The 17,800-nt window shown below is 35.4% G+C and overlaps 1 protein-coding gene across 3 annotated transcripts in view; it reads left to right on the top strand.

Annotated features, from left to right (window-relative positions):
* LOC134527313 (unconventional myosin-IXAa) overlaps window positions 1–17,800 on the top strand; it is a 651,966-nt gene that overhangs the window by 448,555 nt on the left and 185,611 nt on the right. For all 3 annotated transcript variants that reach the window (XM_063359870.1, XM_063359869.1, XM_063359871.1), the window contains exon 13: window positions 12,131–12,302. In XM_063359870.1, coding sequence (XP_063215940.1) covers window positions 12,131–12,302 — 172 coding nt within the window. The remainder of the gene's footprint in view (window positions 1–12,130; window positions 12,303–17,800) is intronic.

Below are 17,800 nucleotides of genomic sequence, written 5' to 3' on the forward strand. Positions count from 1 at the left end.
GTATTTTTCCAAAAATTCACCTGGTTCATTCATGCGAGACAATGCATCGGAAATAACATTCTCGCTGCCATTTCATGCCTAATTTTGAACCAAAAATGCATGAGATGCATAATCTATTTACCAGTTTTGCCAAGTACATCATCAAATGTTGTCGAGGAAACTTAACAAAAATTTATAGCGATATTCCTGTAAAATAATGCCTAAGATCCGGGACAAGCACTGAGCTCCAAAGTTCAACCCGAATGGCACTCTCCTCCATTTGTACTGTCCCCAAGTGGTAACCAACCCAGTGTAGGCTGGGATGCCCTTCTCTAACGCACACTGATGGAACAGAGCATTCAAATCTAATACTGTATAATGGCCAAAGCCAAATAAAAAAAAAATCTCTAATTTAGGCATTGGAAAAGGCTCGACTCGGATCTTCGAGTTCAGCACACGGTAGTCCCGGAATAGCTGATATCACCTTGGTTTTTTTACTAGAATGCTGGATAAGATTAAGTTGACTTTGAGGGTACAGTGATTTCCGCATATACTAGTTCTTTAATAATTTCGTCAAAAGTACATATTTCAGGGAGGGGGTGCATTGATATGGAACGCATGTAACTGGCTTGTCGTCCATGAGTTGTCTCCTTTAAGGTGCTGAATCGCACTTTCCTACCGTTGCTAGGACACAATGTGACGATTAATTTTACAAAGACTCATTCCTTCCCCACCAGAATGTGCTAGTAGGACAATATCTTAGAAATTGCGTTTAGTCTATTGATGCATAACACCTTCCATACTTCAATTCACATAAACAATTTTTTTAGTTTTTGTCCAGATTCTGGCGTGTGGCACGTCTGGCAACGCCTATCTAAAATGTCCTGGACCACCCGAACTTTTTGTAGTGTTTGAATCCCCATAATGCAACGGGCTTAGCTTTCAAAGATTCAAACAGTCAAACCTTTGAAACGCCGCGCCACTGCATGCAGCCAGCCAATCACTTTATGCCAATTCGAAACACTGACCAGAATATCACTGGTTCTCGAATTAATTAAAATACTAAAATGTACGTATAGTAATTAGAAACTATAATATAGTAATTATAAACAAAATATGTCTGTGAAATAAAGCAATCAATTCTAGGAATTCTGTAGTCTGTTCTGTCTGCATCATACTTTCAGTTGAGTTCTTCCAAATAAGAATTTTTGTAGATTCTTCACATCGAAGTTTAGGCTTCTTCATATAATTTAGTCTACTGGTATCTTGATACAATAAAATCAATGTTCACATATAACGTAGTTCACTGGACGATGATTAAATTAAATTTCAATTAATTCATTAGACAATTTCACCTAAGTGACACAATCATAAAGAAAATTATTATTAAAATATTTAATTAAATCTTGTTACTACAAAAAAGTTTCCAAAATTTGGAAATTATCGAAACACGGCTGATATTCGTGAAGGATAAAACTAGACTAAAAGCTTCCAAACAAACGCTATCGGATATATGGACTTCTTTCTGGCATGTCTTGGCCAATCAACACAGCTCTTACAAAATTACCATGTAATCGCAAATTATTTTATTACAAAACTAAATATCAAAAATTTACTTTCAAACAGCATAAAAATTATACCTGAATCAAATCTGGTCATCTATAAGGAGTATTCTGCCGAGATTATTCAGTTATTACATTAAAATGCACAAATATAAAAAACACACATTACAAGGGAGGCTTTTAATAGGCTATAAACAAATCTTGAAAATCAAAGATTAAGTACCTACTCAAGAAGTTAACTAAACAGTATTGAAACAAAAATATAGAGGTTACATTCCGAATTGCAGAGGGTTATTTGGAAAATATGTTAAAATATTTAATTAGCAATACCTATATTATGTAAAGCATAATAATCCTTATAAACTGTATGAAATTAAATTTGGCTGCCCTTTCTAATCCGTTTTCTCCACACGTAACAATATAATAATTTATTAGAGGCCATATTTATCAATAAACTTTCCATGGTTCTAAACCATTAACATAACATCTGACATGACATGAGTAAATAAACCACGGAAACAGATTTTTAAAAGGAAACCTTTGTCTTTCAGTGGTTGAAAAATGTCAAGTAAGATTTTGTATGTTCATGGTCATGAACAAACCAACCCTGTGATTACTTCAGACTATAACAGAGGAGAAAATATTAGTTTTACCAGACTTAAATTTTTTAACAAGTGACTTAAATGCTGTTCAAAGGACCATAGGAGCGGTGAGTGGATACTCTACGATTAAAACAATCAATTATCGTAAAGCAACCTTAAAGGAAAATACGGTCAGGCAAGCAGCTCAAAAAAATAATGTACACTGGTGAAGATTTTAGATACATATTAAGTTATTACGCACACTTTAACCAACAATGTTTTATATTAGCTTTATAAAATACTATTAATTTCATGTCAACCTAGCTATAACATGCACTACCTGCTCAGCTAACGGACAGTAAGTGTATAAACTTTCAAATGGATCTAGAATATGATAATTATAGCTCTGATACCATTCTTGTCACACTAACTCCATATATATAATCAAAAAGCTGCAGGGAAAATTAATTAAAGATAGAATCTGTAAGTTAAATCTTATTTTTTTAAATAAAAAGTTTACATAAATAATTGTTATTTATTTTAAAATACTCTTACACTTATCTTATTCATACAAAATTTTAATATTTTAAAATGGTATTGAGGACAAAGAGAAGTAACATTTACTCGGTTCCAGTGCTTAGTCTAAGGAAAGCTGGAATAACTTTGTGCTTCATAGGAAGGAAGTTGTTGCCAGGTCAAACAGCTCGTTGTTACACGTAAAGTATATGTGTGTGTGTATATATATATATATGCGACAAAAAAAGGAAAGGAAGTAATTTACTTTCTTATTTTAAAATGTGCCGAAGCAAGACGGTTGTGGAGATGATATGACAATGACAGGAGTATCAATACAGGTAAGATTTCTAACTAATAAGTTAATCACGAGTTGGAAGTTAATATTACTAAAATACTAAGTTTCCATATAGGTTCCATAACATTTCTAAAATGCTTACCGTTTTCAAATTGACCACGGAAACGGGTTTCAAAACGTTATGTCTCAATGTAATTACACCAATTGGAATAGTATCTAATGGACTGAGTCGAACATAAAATGCTATGGAAACGCGGATCGTATTGGGAAGGGATAGAAAGTAAATGAAATATGCATTTTTTTTCCGGCTACAGTTGCCACGTAATCAGGAATAACAACACTTTTATCGTGTCCATTAAATTTACTTGCAGAATTTAATTCCATATGTGGCAGAATGAAAACAGCTGTTTGTTTTTATTTATTTGTTTATTTTATGTGAGCCAACATAAATTAAATCACGTCAATAATCCAACACGCAAATATGTCATGCGAATCGAAGTCGTTTTTAATCAGACTGAAATTTTCCATGGGAATAGGTATTGTTCACAATCTAGATTCAATAACCAAAACGTGTTGGTACCCACATGGAAAAAATCAATGTTTTTTTATTGTTTCATCTAGAGATGGTCGAGCCTTAGAATCTTGAGCCGACCAAAAATGAGCTACAGGAAAAAACAAACATAAAATCAAGCCGAGCAAAAAAAAAGATCCTATTTGAGCCTAAATCAATGCCATTTATACGAAGGAAAAAATAGTTTCTCTTTCTTCATAATAATTACGTTAATAGTTATATACGACAATAAATTTTTTAAAAGTTTCGAGTGTGTGAACAATTTCTTATTATTATTTGTTTTTTATTACATTATTTACTTTTTTGAATTTTGTGACATGATTCAGTGGTTAAAAATCAACTTATCTGATATAACATTTTATAGCTCATGAATAAAACAGCATAACATGCATGTGAATGGAATGGGGGGAAACTAATTTATATACATCATTAGTCACATACATGTTATTTATATTAACTGCTGTTATTAATGGGGTACTTTGTAGATAAAAGGTGTACAATAACATTCTGCATTTAATTATTAGGTTCCCTGTGAGTTATTTGTTTATGTATTTTACGAAGTTACGTATGAAGTAGACAGTCAAAAAACATACCGTAATATTTATAATAACATAAATACTTTGAATTAGTTTATTGTGACTTTGCAAATGCTTTGGTACCCATGCTCAACCAATTAATCGGACAATGCTGCAGAAGTGTCTTTCTTCTTTATTTTGTACAGGCTGCTGACGAAAATAAAACATCGCAGTGTTCAGGTCCTTCTTTGGAACACAGACAATCTCTTGATGAGCAAAGCACATTTGAAATGGCGAGTTTAAAAATGCAAAATAAGCATGATATCGGGAGTTACATTGACAGACGCAATGTAAGCGAAGATGAAAAGGAAGCTGTTTTAAAAAACACGTGGACTCCAAATGCTGACTACAAATTCGAAAGTCAATTTAAGGGCAATAGAAAAAGGAATTTTCAGATTAATATAAGATATGTTGATCCAGAAGTCATTGAACTGTGGGAAGATTTTCTGTCATTTGTTCCCGTGTATGATGTAAGTGGGGCTGGACTAGCAAATACTATAAAGAAAAAATTGGTTTCCCTTGGTTTGGATATGAACAGACTAAGAGGTCAGGGATACGATGGAGCATCAGCAATGAGATGCGAATTCCGAGGTGTCCAAGCTATTATAGCAGAAGAATACCCGAAGGCATTGTATAGGTTCTCATTGTGCCTCGCATTGCCTTAACCTCTGCCTCAACGATTCTTCAAAGATCCCATGCATTCGAAATTCTTTTGGTATTATGAGTGAGGTGTGCAATTTTTTTTTAGAGCTTCTCCTCATAGAACACATGTACTGTAAACCAAATTAAGTTCTTCACCACTGAACCACACGGGCTTAATGAAGTACTGCGAAACACGTTGGGTAGAAAGGTCCGAAGCAGTTTCCCTTTATGTAAATGTTCTTCCTCATGTGATTGAAGCTCTAGAACACATCACCGACGAAAACAAAGAAGGAAGTGCTAAAGCACAGATCCTTCACAAAAGTGTCTGTGACTTTAGCATCATTATTAGTCTTTCACTGACTTGTTCACTCTCCCAATGTATACAGAGCAAATCCATAGACCTGGGTACAGCTCTTAGCCAAGTTGAGTTAGTTGGCCTAAAATTAGCTGATATGCGCAGCAACAGCGATGAAGAATTTGAAAATATTTTCAAAGATTCTTTAGAGCTTGCAGATGTTCTTGGTGTGGTTCCAGCAATCCCAAGATGTGTAGGCAGGCAGAAACATCGTGAAAACTACTCAGCAAATTCACCAAAGGAGTTCTTCAGGAGGATGTCTTTCATTCCTTATATTATAGAAATAGTTCATCTCTCAGTGAAAGGTTCTTATCTCATAAGAATATTATTGTAGGATTGCAGTGCATCATACCAGTGAATGTTGTAAAATATAGTTTCAGTGATGTAGAGACAGCTTTTAATTTCTATGCTGATGATCTTACAAACACCAGTAAAGTCATGTTCAAAGGTGAGTGGGATTTATGGAAAATGAAATGGAAAAACTCCAAAGATGAGCTACCGAAGGACGCAATCACTGCACTGAAGAAGTGCGAATAAATGTTGTTTCCAAATTTACATATACTTCTGGAAATTCTGGCCTCTTTGCCTGTTACAACAGCATCAGTTGAAAGAAGCTTTTCAACTCTGAAGAGACTGAAAACCTATCTCAGGAATAGCACTGGTGAAGACCGTCTAAATGGACTCGCACTAATATCCATACACCGCAGCATACCATTAAACGAAGATATATTGATTGAGAAATTCGCAAAGAAGAACAGAAGAATACTGCTTGTTTAGATGGGTTAGTAAAAGAGTCGCCTTTAAAATGATTAAGAACGTGGTTATAAATTATTAATAGCAGTTTTAAATTTTTGTTTGGTGTTTTCAACTTTGAAATGATTTTTTGACAGTTTGTAGATAACTTTTTTTAAGAAGTATTGAGTTTTCATAAAATCACTATGAACATATTCGAGAAAACATGTAAATTATATAAGTTGTTCACTTTAGGTTTCTATACTGTATATACATGTTTTCAGATTTAGCTCTTAATTTATTTCTTTAGTGCATCTTTTACTTTTTCAGATACCTAGTGTTTGATGTTTTAAAAGTTTAAATGGTTGTTATTGAAATGTTAGTATACACTTCTTAAGTTCTTAATGGTTGAGTTTTTTAAGTATAATGAATGAATACGAGAAAATTAATAGATTATATTTGTTCGTGCAATGTGTTTATACAGTATGTAGCTAATGTAATATTTGTATTTTGTGATCGATTGACCAAGGAAGCATTAGCTCTTGCTTAATGTAGATTTTTATTTAATGTATGTTTGTTATTATAAGATTATAAGTTTAGAAATTTTTACTTGAAATGCCAATATACTAAGCTATTTTTTAAAAGCAGTCCCGAGTATACTTTCTAAAGATACAATAAAAGAAAAAAAATGTATATTCAGTACAAACAGTGCAGCTAAAATAGTATGAGAGTATTGAGATCAATATATTGATTAAGATTTAAGAAAACATTAGCACTTGCTTAACATATATATATTAGACTATTAGAGACGTAAGTCACGAAATTATTGTCGACAGGCTAAGTTGAAGAAATTGTATTTTAGTTTTAGTGTTCCTGCTTGCAAGCCGTTTGTATAAGTACTTTGAAGGTCATTTAAATAATAGTGACATTTTTCACAAAAACATTTTTTTACAAGTATATTTTATTATCTGCTAATTATATATTCTGTATTGTGGCATGATAAACGCTTAAATAGCACCATTTTACACCTTGAAATCCTAACTTTTCCGGGGCAGGATTCCCGGGAAACCCCCCCCCCCCCCCCCCCACCGAACAGAAATCCTAGCTACGCTACTGTATATACACATACATATAGCAAATTAATGGAATGCTTACTGGGTATAAAAACAACCAAAGTTGTGTTTGTTAGGTACACCTCAGGGGTGAAGTATTGCAGAAATATAAAATGTATTAAATCCGACTTTATGTAAAATTAAATGGGAATGAGAATGAAGAGTTGATAAATAACAAGCTGCTATCTTATTAAATCTATGTTACCATTCTTTATCTTATGATTTGAATATTTTTAAGCTAATTAAATAGATAACAATAATGTGGTTTCAAAGATTTTATTTTTCAAAATTAAGTAAAAATGTTTTTATTGAACTAGAATTATGAACTATCAAATATAGCCAGTTACAGGTAGGGTAAACCTGGGTAATTTCGTGATAAAATGTCATTTTATGATCATTTCAGTGATACCAATAATTGAAAGTCTTTGTTTAGTATGTTAGCATTTAGTACACACTCAATTTAATAGTTTTATTGTGTTTTATATAATATTTTTTTTTATTTATAATTAATATTTTTTCTATCTTTATGTATACTGGCTTATTTCGTGATAGCCTTGGTAATTTCGTGACTATATCTTGATAATTTCGTGATAGTTTCCTACTCTGTTAACTACATAGGAAAAAATTCCAACAATGTGCCAATTAATTTTAGTATGTTATTTTTTTCAGTTTTACATGTTAATTGTCTCCAAAGCACACTAAAAGTAATGTTTAACATTTCCTTAAATTGAGTAGTAAAAATTAAAAAAATCCTCTACCGAAAAAAATTGAACATAGTTCAAAACAAATTAAATATGGATTTTAACAATAAAACACATTAATCTTCTTCATAATTTCCCTGACATTCTTCACACATGAAGATATCTTCCTCAGCATCATACAATATTTGGCATTTAGTGTGATACCAGACCAAACAGAAACTACACTGAGCCCATGTGGCTCCAGTTTTATTCCTTGCATCGTCATTGTAACTCTTGCCACAAACTCCACACATGCAGTCATCACATCTCTCTTGCTCTCCAGAAGTGCTGACAGCTACACTGTTATTGCTCTGCTTCTTTAGTCTGCCTGTAGCAAAAGACTTACCACATTTAGTGAATAACAATTAAAATCATAATACTTAGTTTCGTACTATACAAAATTATATTGAACTTTAACATATTATTACCTTTTGTTTTTTCTTTGCCGATGGTTCTCCCTCAGGTGAATTTAAGCATTTTGCTCTGGGATCTCTCTTAGCTCTGTTTGTTTCTCGGATCTTCCTTACAATTGCCGCTATTGGCAAAGAAAGTTGAGAGTCAACATCTTTAACTGGTTGAGTTGCTGTTCCAGGAGATTTTTCGGTCAATTTTGATGTTGTTATGGCCTTTTCTGAGATAGCATCAGGGATTAGTGGGCAAACACCTGTCTTATTGAAACTGGAAATGATTGTTTCAGGGCTAAAAGCACTCAAAAATGCTGGTCTAAATAGTCTGTTAAAATCAGCACAACTTGGTTTGTGAGTAGGATTTTTCTCATGTGGCTATTGAGACTCTTCCCCTAAGCTTGTTTCAACGGCCGGTAAACTCCAACATCCAGTGGCTGTAAAAGGTGAGTCGTGTGAGGCGGGAATGTGAATAGGAAAAACCTATTCTCTTTCGCAAGTGAAATTACATCTTCCGAAATATGTGACGCATGGCAGTCCATTAGAAGGACAACTGGCCTCTTTGGTGGGATGCAGTTGATGAAGTGCTGGAACCACTCAAGAAAGAGATCATTATTGATCCAACCCTTTGGCGAGAGCCTTATTAAGCTTACTGGGATGCCATTCTTTAGCAAATCATCATACATCCTAAAACCCTTAAAAATGATCATGGTTGGTACACAATGACCACTGGCATTCACACATGCCAGTATGGTGTGGTTTTCACCACGATCGGCATATGTTCTCCTGTAGACATATTTTTTTCCAATCGCTGTTACAACTTTAGAAGGCTTAACAACGTACGACAAACCTGTTTCTTCGCAATTACAAATTTGATCAGGACAGTCTTTGATTTACAACTTTTTTAGGAGTTCATCCTGGCTTTCGAAGAAGTCATTGATGATTTATCTGTTTGCCATTGATTATCTGTATGCAGCAATGTTTTCTGGGACCCGAAGTGTCAAGCCATATCGATTCTTGAAGTCATTCCACCATCATTCGCTTGCTGCTTCATCATCACTGTTGAAAGGGTGTTTCTTACCAGAAATCCCTGCAAGTTTGTTAGCAAATCGACGAATTTGAATTACTGTCAACCCAAAACCAAGTTCCTGCATTGCGGTTAGATATCTGTAAATTCTTTTTTATAGTTCAACTGACAAAGCGAAAGGTTTCCCAAGTTTTGGTAAACTTTGTACTAAGTTTTCTTCATTCTTGCTCCTTGTAATATAATCTTTAAGAGTGGACCAAGGAACATTGCATTCTCTTGATGACTTGTACACAGAGTAACCATTTCGTACCATTTGTGCAGCCTTGACAAGATCTTTCTGGTAATACTGTCGATATTTTGTAGCCATCTGACAAGACAATAACAAAACAAATTGTTAGTAATTGACTAGTGATGCAGTGTCATAAAATCCAAACATCTAGGCTCCTAAATAACAAAATATAATTTTTGTAAGATTCAAAGTCACTCCGAAAATAATTTGCTTAATTTTTAGGTTATAATTCAGATAGTGTCTAGAATTAGATAACTTGAAGAAACTGGCGACAGAATATTTACGCACAAAAAAAAAACAAATAATAAATGTACTAGTCATTTCTACGTTGGTGTTTACACTATACAAAAATGACAATAGGTAATTTTGTGGTACCTTGGTTATTTCGTGATATCCTAAATTAATGTGAAAATATGTTCAAAGTGTAGAACACATGCAATAGTTTCGGTACAATTATTAAAATAATTAGAATTAGTGTTTACATAATCGTCACAAATTATTAGACAATACACTGCAAGTCACTCAAAATTATCTCCTCGTAAAACCTTAAATTATTCTTTGTGTTGCTACGGCTATATAGGTGCTAAAAATAGCTTAAAATATTTACTTTAATTTCACCAAATTTCACTCACTTATCTGTTTTGTTAGTTTTTCAAATATGTTTTTCAAAAATACACTTAGATAGCCTTCCGCAAAACATTACAAAAATTCAACATCAAATAACAAAACAACTCAGAGAGAACAAATGAACTATTATGGGGAATCCTACGTGAATTAGTCCGGACACAGACATGCCGCGCTATATACCAACGAACTTTCGAACTGAAAGAGCGTTTAGTTTTTCCGTGAGAGAATGTTCAAAATATGTCACGAACTAACCACTGCCACGAAATTACCCAGGTTTACCCTAATTTTAATTTTAAAAAATAAGAATGTCTTTAATTTTTCGAACAAAACTTATTTGTTAGATGTTGCGAGATTCGTGATCATCACTTTATAAAATGCTGATTGAAATGGTTCAGCTTCCTTCTAGACTTAGCTGAGCGTCGGCCGTTGCTGGGGATTTTTTAGTGACTCGTCAGTGAAGGGCTTTGGAATAAATGAGCTTTCGAAGGGCCTGTATCTCCAAAGTCAATGTAGGAGGATCAAGAAAGCCACACAGAGGAGAATAAAATGGCAGCGGAAAGGGCTGAAAGATCCCATACTGAACTTCACTGAACAACAAAAACTGAGCACTGGTAAAAACAAGCAAATTACTAAATAATTTTGGTACGAAAATATGTGAACAATTTTAAAATTAGAGTTTAGTTTCGGGTAGTTCAATTCTTTGTGGATGGAGAGAGCACTGAATAGTTGAAGAAAAGGTGAAGACAAAATCAAAGAATGCCACCATAAGTTACAAGTTAAGACATGTTACAAGAGGGAAGAGAGCTCCCATTTAAAACGGGACTAAAGCCTTATTCTCTTTAGTGAGACTTAAAAAAAGAGAGCAAGGAAACAAGTTCCTTAAGTCTGAACATCCAAGATGTAACCGAGAAACTTCCATTAGTAGGTTGGTGAATCTCATAGTTAAAGTCGGCACTAAAGCTAAGAAGAGGTTAGGGCCTAAAGAGTATTTCACATAAAGGTCAGTGCATTGCCCGCGCAGTGCAAAATAGAGGGATAGAGCCTTGAATTTTTTTGCCCAAGTGGCCTCAAGATAGCACACAGGGCGCGAAAGCAAGCAGAGTGCAGAGGCAATTAGTACTAACTATGGCCGACATAGGGTACACGCGGGGTGTCTTGCTTAACCACACTAACCGACCAAAATGCGTTGCCTAAACGTAGGGAGTGATTAGAGAGAGAGAGAGAGAGAGAGAAACTGCAAGATTGAGAAGGAGAGCCTGCGATGCATGGGGGTGTTGGAAGAGGGGTAGAGGTGGGGAACCTTGCTACGCTCGTGCACCGACATCAGGCTGGCAAGTGCCTGAGAACATGGTAACGGGGCTGATGTATCCAGGCGAGACGACACGGGCCGTTTCGGGAAGCTACCGCCCTATCGAGCAGAGAGCACCTGGGTTGCACTGCACGTGCGATCTGCGCGGTTGCTGCATCCAGAGTATGATAGGGCGTAATTTATTGCTCCACCCTACTAACATAGCATCTGGATAGTAAGTGCTAGACATCTATGTAAGCAGTGGAATAACTGTGCCTTTCAGGATGGTAGAAAAAATTAAAATCAAAAAGCTGCAGGGAAAATTAATTAAAGATAGAATATGTAAAGGCGGACTTAGAAAACTCTAAGTTAAGAAAATGTTACTTTAAAAAATATTTTTCCAAAACTTTATTAATGATGGTAGACAATGTAATTCAGAAAGGTTGTTGCATGTTACTGTGTTCTCTAGACAGCAAAAAAAGTAGGCCTACCTACACGATAGACGATATAGTACAGGAAAGGTAGTTGTATGGTGCTGTGTACTCCAGACAACAACCAGATCATTGTTAGTGGCGATGTGGTAAAAAAAATAAATTGCGATATGCTGAGTTCTCAGAATCCCAACAAATTTGTGGTGATAGACAAAGTGGTATATTATGTTTATCGCAGTTTCCTGTGATTTATAGACACCAGCAAGGGCATCGTCACAGACAAAGTTGTACATGAAGGAATTTATATGGGAGTTCCAATATGCTGTGATTTATAGATTCCAACAAGGAAACGGTAATAGACTATGTGGTACAGGTAGGTATTTGCGGTGTGCTGTGTTCTGTAGACACCAACAAGGACGTGGTGCCGGACGACTTGGTTGCGGTGTTCTACAAGCACACGTGCAATTTTGGCTTCGCTACTCACCTGTTTGGAAGCGAGCTTAAGGCGCTCTATTCCACCGAGACAGTACCAAGAGGCGTGAGCTTCAGGATATCCCCCACCTCACACACGGACCTGTGAGTAGTTTTCATCTAGCAATAATTCTTAATAGCTATGATATTTTTTTCATATTTTTTTTTTGTCTTTGGGTTTAAGGTTTGTGTGCATACCTATACACATATGTATTAATTAACTGACCATGCTAAAATTTAATATGTAACTTTTAGATTTTGACAGTTACTTTGACTTGGTAAATATGAATTTGAAAATACTGGCACTTTATATGCCAGTATACTTAATGCAATAAAAGTTAAAAGAAAAAATTGTTTACCTCCCATTTTGATATAAGAATAATTGTTATTATTTATCAATTTTATAACTGTGCACATATTAATTTTAATATTATAAAGTGAGAGTGGAAATTTGTTTGTTTGATTGTGAAAAATTATACTTAAAAACTACACTATCATAAAACGTCAATCACTGTTATAGATCTACATCACTTCATATGTTTGCTTTTTGAAAATAATATTAAAATAATTATTAAATAAATATCAGGTCTCCGAGCCCTGGTTCTGGCCGTGGTGCCTTGTACCGGAGTTCAAGCTGTGAATCGTGATGTCATAGCGGCCGTCTAGGATGACCTTGAACTTTGACCTTGACCAAAGTGGCCATCTTGGATCCGCCATTTTGTTTTCGAGCATTTCCACCATTTTGAATTCCGCCATTTTATTTTCTAGAACTTTCCGTCATCTAACACCGCAATCTCTAATATTGCAATTTTCGTTCAGACCGCCATCTTGAAAATCAGTAATTATTTTGCTAGGAAATCGGGGGGAAATGTAAAATGTATAAAAAAAATACATTTATCAAAATTTAAAAAAATTATATTTTAAAACACCATTGTAATTTTCATTACGATCGCCTACTTGAATATCTGTATTTTTTATCAAATTTTATGGGGAAAAAATTTAAAATAAAAAAAAAATTAATTTGATCAAATTTGAATAAAATTTAAAATAAAGAACGCACTTGTGTCATTGAGTCCTCGGTTCTAACTTGGTGAGGGCAAAAATAAAAAAATTGGTGACAGATCCTTCCTTCACAGAAGCTGCCGGCAGGCTGACCTTCCACCACTAATCACAAGTTATATATCGCCAGCTAGAATGATGTCACATCCGTCATCTGGTTTTCGTCTGCTGGAGGCAGAGTGCACAGCTACCATATTAGTTTAATTTTGACCCACTAGAGTGCAGTAATCATTTATTGTTACTGTGGTGCATGCCATCTTGAAATTTAGATGCCATCTTGGAAATTCGTAATTATTTCGCTATAAATTCGGGAAAAATTCCAAAATTAATTAAAAAATCTTCAATTAATATACCGATTGTTTAGATCGATTCCTCTCCTTGGTTTGATATTTAATTAATTCAAAAATGTATTTTCATTAAATTTACAGATTCTATAAATAAAACACATGTTCTTTTACAATATAAATTGTATTACATGAGGCGCTGAAAGGCCAAGTGGTGTAAGTTGTTGATTGACAGAAAATTTCTAAGACAACATTACCACATTTCAATGGTACTAGTTATTCTCAAATTATTTATTTTATCTTTTGCAATTATAAAATATATATCTTACATCACACAAGTAAAACATAAGCAGCTTTAGACTTTTTAATGAAAATCTGCGACTTACACTACTTTGCATATAAATGTGAATGGAAAAATATTGTGTACAACAATACACATTAATTTTAAAAAACATCACTTGGTATTATTATTATTAGAAATAATTTAGTGCTTTTTTTAAAATATTGTAAAGAGTATGTATAATCACAATTCACGTGTTCCATAAAGTGGCATGAAAAATAATTTATTTCAATAGTATTATGGTTCGTAAGGAAGTAAGTGATCATTCACCAAAGACATCTTTCAAGATCATCCTCTTCAAGATGCCCAAGTTCAACTTCATTGTGTTCTTCAGGATTCTCCTTTAAGCTTAGGAAGTACTCGTGGTGAATAGGTGGTATGAACCGCAGAATATCTAGCATATCTTTTTTCTTGCTGTGACTGATGGTTCTGACTTCATCGTAAAGCTTTTCTAGCGTAATGTTGGCAAAACCCTGATGCACAGGTCGTCCCACTCTCTTTCCTTGTGCAAGTTTATGCTACAAAAGTCAATGTCATTGTTCAAGGTCTCCTTGTAATAAATTGTTAGGGGGTTTGATTGCCTGTACTTGAGCCACTGTATTTTTAACCACGAAACTTGTTCGTTCAAGTCATTTTTCTTTTTCTTAGTTACCACTTTTTCTAGAGATCATGTTGAGAAGAAAAGCTCTGGAGACATCTTGACTACCATGAATGGTCTTTTCCTCCTTGATTTTGTGATAATGTATATCCAATCTTCAGAAGTGTAGATTAACTTTCCTTTAGAAAACTGTTCTATCGAACCAAAATCTGATGTTCATATTAGGTGCTAGGTAACGCCTGTTTGGGTTGTGAGAACGGCTGTAATGTGATTGGTAGCTAGGAAAGGACTGAATGTGAACACGCAACTTATCTAAATGGTCCTCAGACGTTTTATTGCCTGGTGGATGATTTCCTCTTCCATCACTGCCGGCTTCTTTTCCTTCTTTTATTTTACTTACAGCCCTGCTCATCCTGCCATCAGATATCTGAAATGTTTCAAAAGGCAGATAAAATTAATGAACACTTTGGCGGGGAGGGTTTGTAGAATTTCTTGGTCGCCGTGAAATTGGTTTGCAGACTTTAACCAACCCACCTACATAAGCATTTTGCGGTTGAAAGTCACCCATTTTCCAAAAGTTCTGAAATACTTGTTTTCTACTTTTTTTCATCAATTTTGCTATGACACTTCATTCTACACTCACAGTCTGAGTTAGCAAATATTTTACCTTGCACTATGCTGCCATCTCTTAATAAAGATATTGGAAAGATGCATAGTGATGTAAGTCCTCTTACACCAGTTTGGCTATTAATAGAACTTTATTTGTATTTATTACATATATTTTGTGCTGCTGTCTTGTGATCATACACAGAACTATGACTTAAATCACTATGCGATTTAAAAGAAAATACTTTTAACTGTTTTTCACTGTGTATAACTCAATTTGTAGCAAAAGTTGACTTACACCACTTGGCCTTTCAGCGCCTCACATAACTTCTACACTACTACGAGTACAAAAAAAAACACGCAATTACTAAAGTTTATAGCATTTCTCGATTTTTGCTTCTGCTACCCACGAATTAAAGTGCGCTGGGAAGCCCCACCACTTGACCTAGGATCTTCCATTTCTTTTTTTGATAATCTTCTCCACCAATTACGTATCGGGATACACAGTAGGCTGAATCTCTTCAGCATAGAAGTCACCACGAATAGGCTTGTGGTCTAAATTTTCGATATAGTAGGTCCTAGGCTCCAATTCACGAACATATGTCACATGGAAAAGTTCGGAAATCCAATTCACAGTGAAACCTTTCTCGAAGAAGCCTTTCTGTTGGAAAATTCGCACAATGTCACCGGCTTTAGCATACGCTTTCATTGGTCTTTCTTCTTTGTGTTGGAAAACACTGTTGGAAGCAAGTGATCATCCTTCCCATCTTTAAACATTATTTTGTGGTAGAATGAACTGTAGAATTATACTTGCTTATTAGTTTTGGCAAGATATCAACCACTTGTAATTTCTGTTAGTTGTGAACTGTTGCCACATCTTGGTGCGCAAAGTTCTGTTAAACCATTCGACAATGAGGACTTTGCATTACTAAATATAGAGTAGTGTTTGATGTCATACTTTTTCATCAAAGACTTGAAGATCGCATTGTATAATTCTTTAACGAGATCCGTTTGCAGGTTCGATGGTACACGAACATCCCGCAAAATTTTGACCATGGCCTTGGCTACTTTGATTGCAGTCTTCGATTGTACAGGTCTGGCTTAAGCGAACTTGCTACACACATCTATGACTGTCAGCATGTACTTGGAACCTTTATTCGATCGAGAATATTGTATCATCACATTAAGGTGCGAATGGAACAAATCATCAATTCCGCGAACTATGACTTTACGACGAAAGTATTTTCGTCTCGCAGGAGCATGAAGTTAGTGAGTGATTCCGGTTAGACTCATTGTATGTAGCCGGCTTCCCTCAGTTCTTCGAGTATGAAGACTATTTCGTTTATTTGCGAATAGTTTCCTGCACTAAGCGAAGCATTTGAAGTCTTAGACATAGAAATAGTTCATTGGGTCGACTTAATACACATAGTCAAATTTCCGACCACTTTTTAGCTTTTGTAAACCTTCACCATGTAGTGATCATAAATTTATTTGGTATAAAATAAAACTTTTTAAATAAGTCAAGAGCACTTGATTGAAGAATAAAACAGAAAACCATTGAATTTAATACCATATTTGCAAGACAAGGTTGCGTTAAATTAAATTAACTTGCATTTTTGAAGATACGGGTTTGAGTCCTGCTCCATTCATCCTTGTTTTCGTTTTCCACGTGTGTCCGAAATCACTCCAGGCAAATTCTGGAATGGTATCTTAATGTATTGAAACTAATTTTTCATCGGCATCAAAGTCAATACAGGCGGTGAAAGCTGATGAGCTGCTATTGAAGCATAAACAGAATGAATGGATGTGGTATACAGAGTACTCATAGAAAACTCACTATTTCCACCAAATATCCCTTTTATAAATAATCAGTGTTGTACCCCGCCGGGAATCAAACCAGGAGCATCTTTGTTGTGGTTACTATTTATGGCCCTCAATGGAGGTTTTATTTCTCTTGTATTGAACTTTATTTGCTTCTGGATGCTCTTAGTCCCGTCGAAATGTGCGTATTGCGAGTGGCTTGTCCTCTCGACAAGATTTCTTATCATGTTTCGCGCTCCTAGGCTGAGGCAGTGGAGTGGTGGTGATGATCATGTGATTGATAACGTGACTTTACCACCCCTTCTTTCTGCCCCGTGGAAGTAGGAGAACTCGCACCTTCTGGTTCGTTCGGGAACGAAGTTTGCAGTACACCAGAGGAGATTATGTAGATCCAACCTGGGCACAGCAAGCAGAGAGAGGGAGTGAAGGAGTGTGAGAAGCACGCCTCCAAGAACGTCATCCTGCCGCCGCCCCGCCAGACCACCCGAAGAACGTCACTATGCCCGACAGCGCACTCATCGTCGAAATTGGACTTAGTCTTGTGATTTGTAAGAAGAACTTTATCTCTGGAATTGGACTTAGCCCAATCGTCGACGTGGGATCCCGGGGTTTTGTGCTGTGAACGCGACAGAGTTAAGAAGGTAATCGCCAGCGATTTGAAGTGCCAACTCGCGCTGCGAGTTGGGGAATCGTTGGACGAGTTTTTTGGTGAAAAGTAGCTCTGCAGTTTTGGGCCCTGTGAGAGGTTGCCAGTTGCACCAAATATCATAAAATGCTCGTCGTCGATGTATCAAATTTTACTCGCTGGGCGAGTAGGAAGTAGTGAGTTGAAAGTATGAAGGGATTGCAAATGGCATATGAGCATGAGTGTGTGACGAGAAACAATCAGTGTTGG

The sequence above is a fragment of the Bacillus rossius genome, chromosome 1, assembly GCF_032445375.1.
Source record: "Bacillus rossius redtenbacheri isolate Brsri chromosome 1, Brsri_v3, whole genome shotgun sequence".
NCBI lineage: Eukaryota > Metazoa > Arthropoda > Insecta > Phasmatodea > Bacillidae > Bacillus > Bacillus rossius.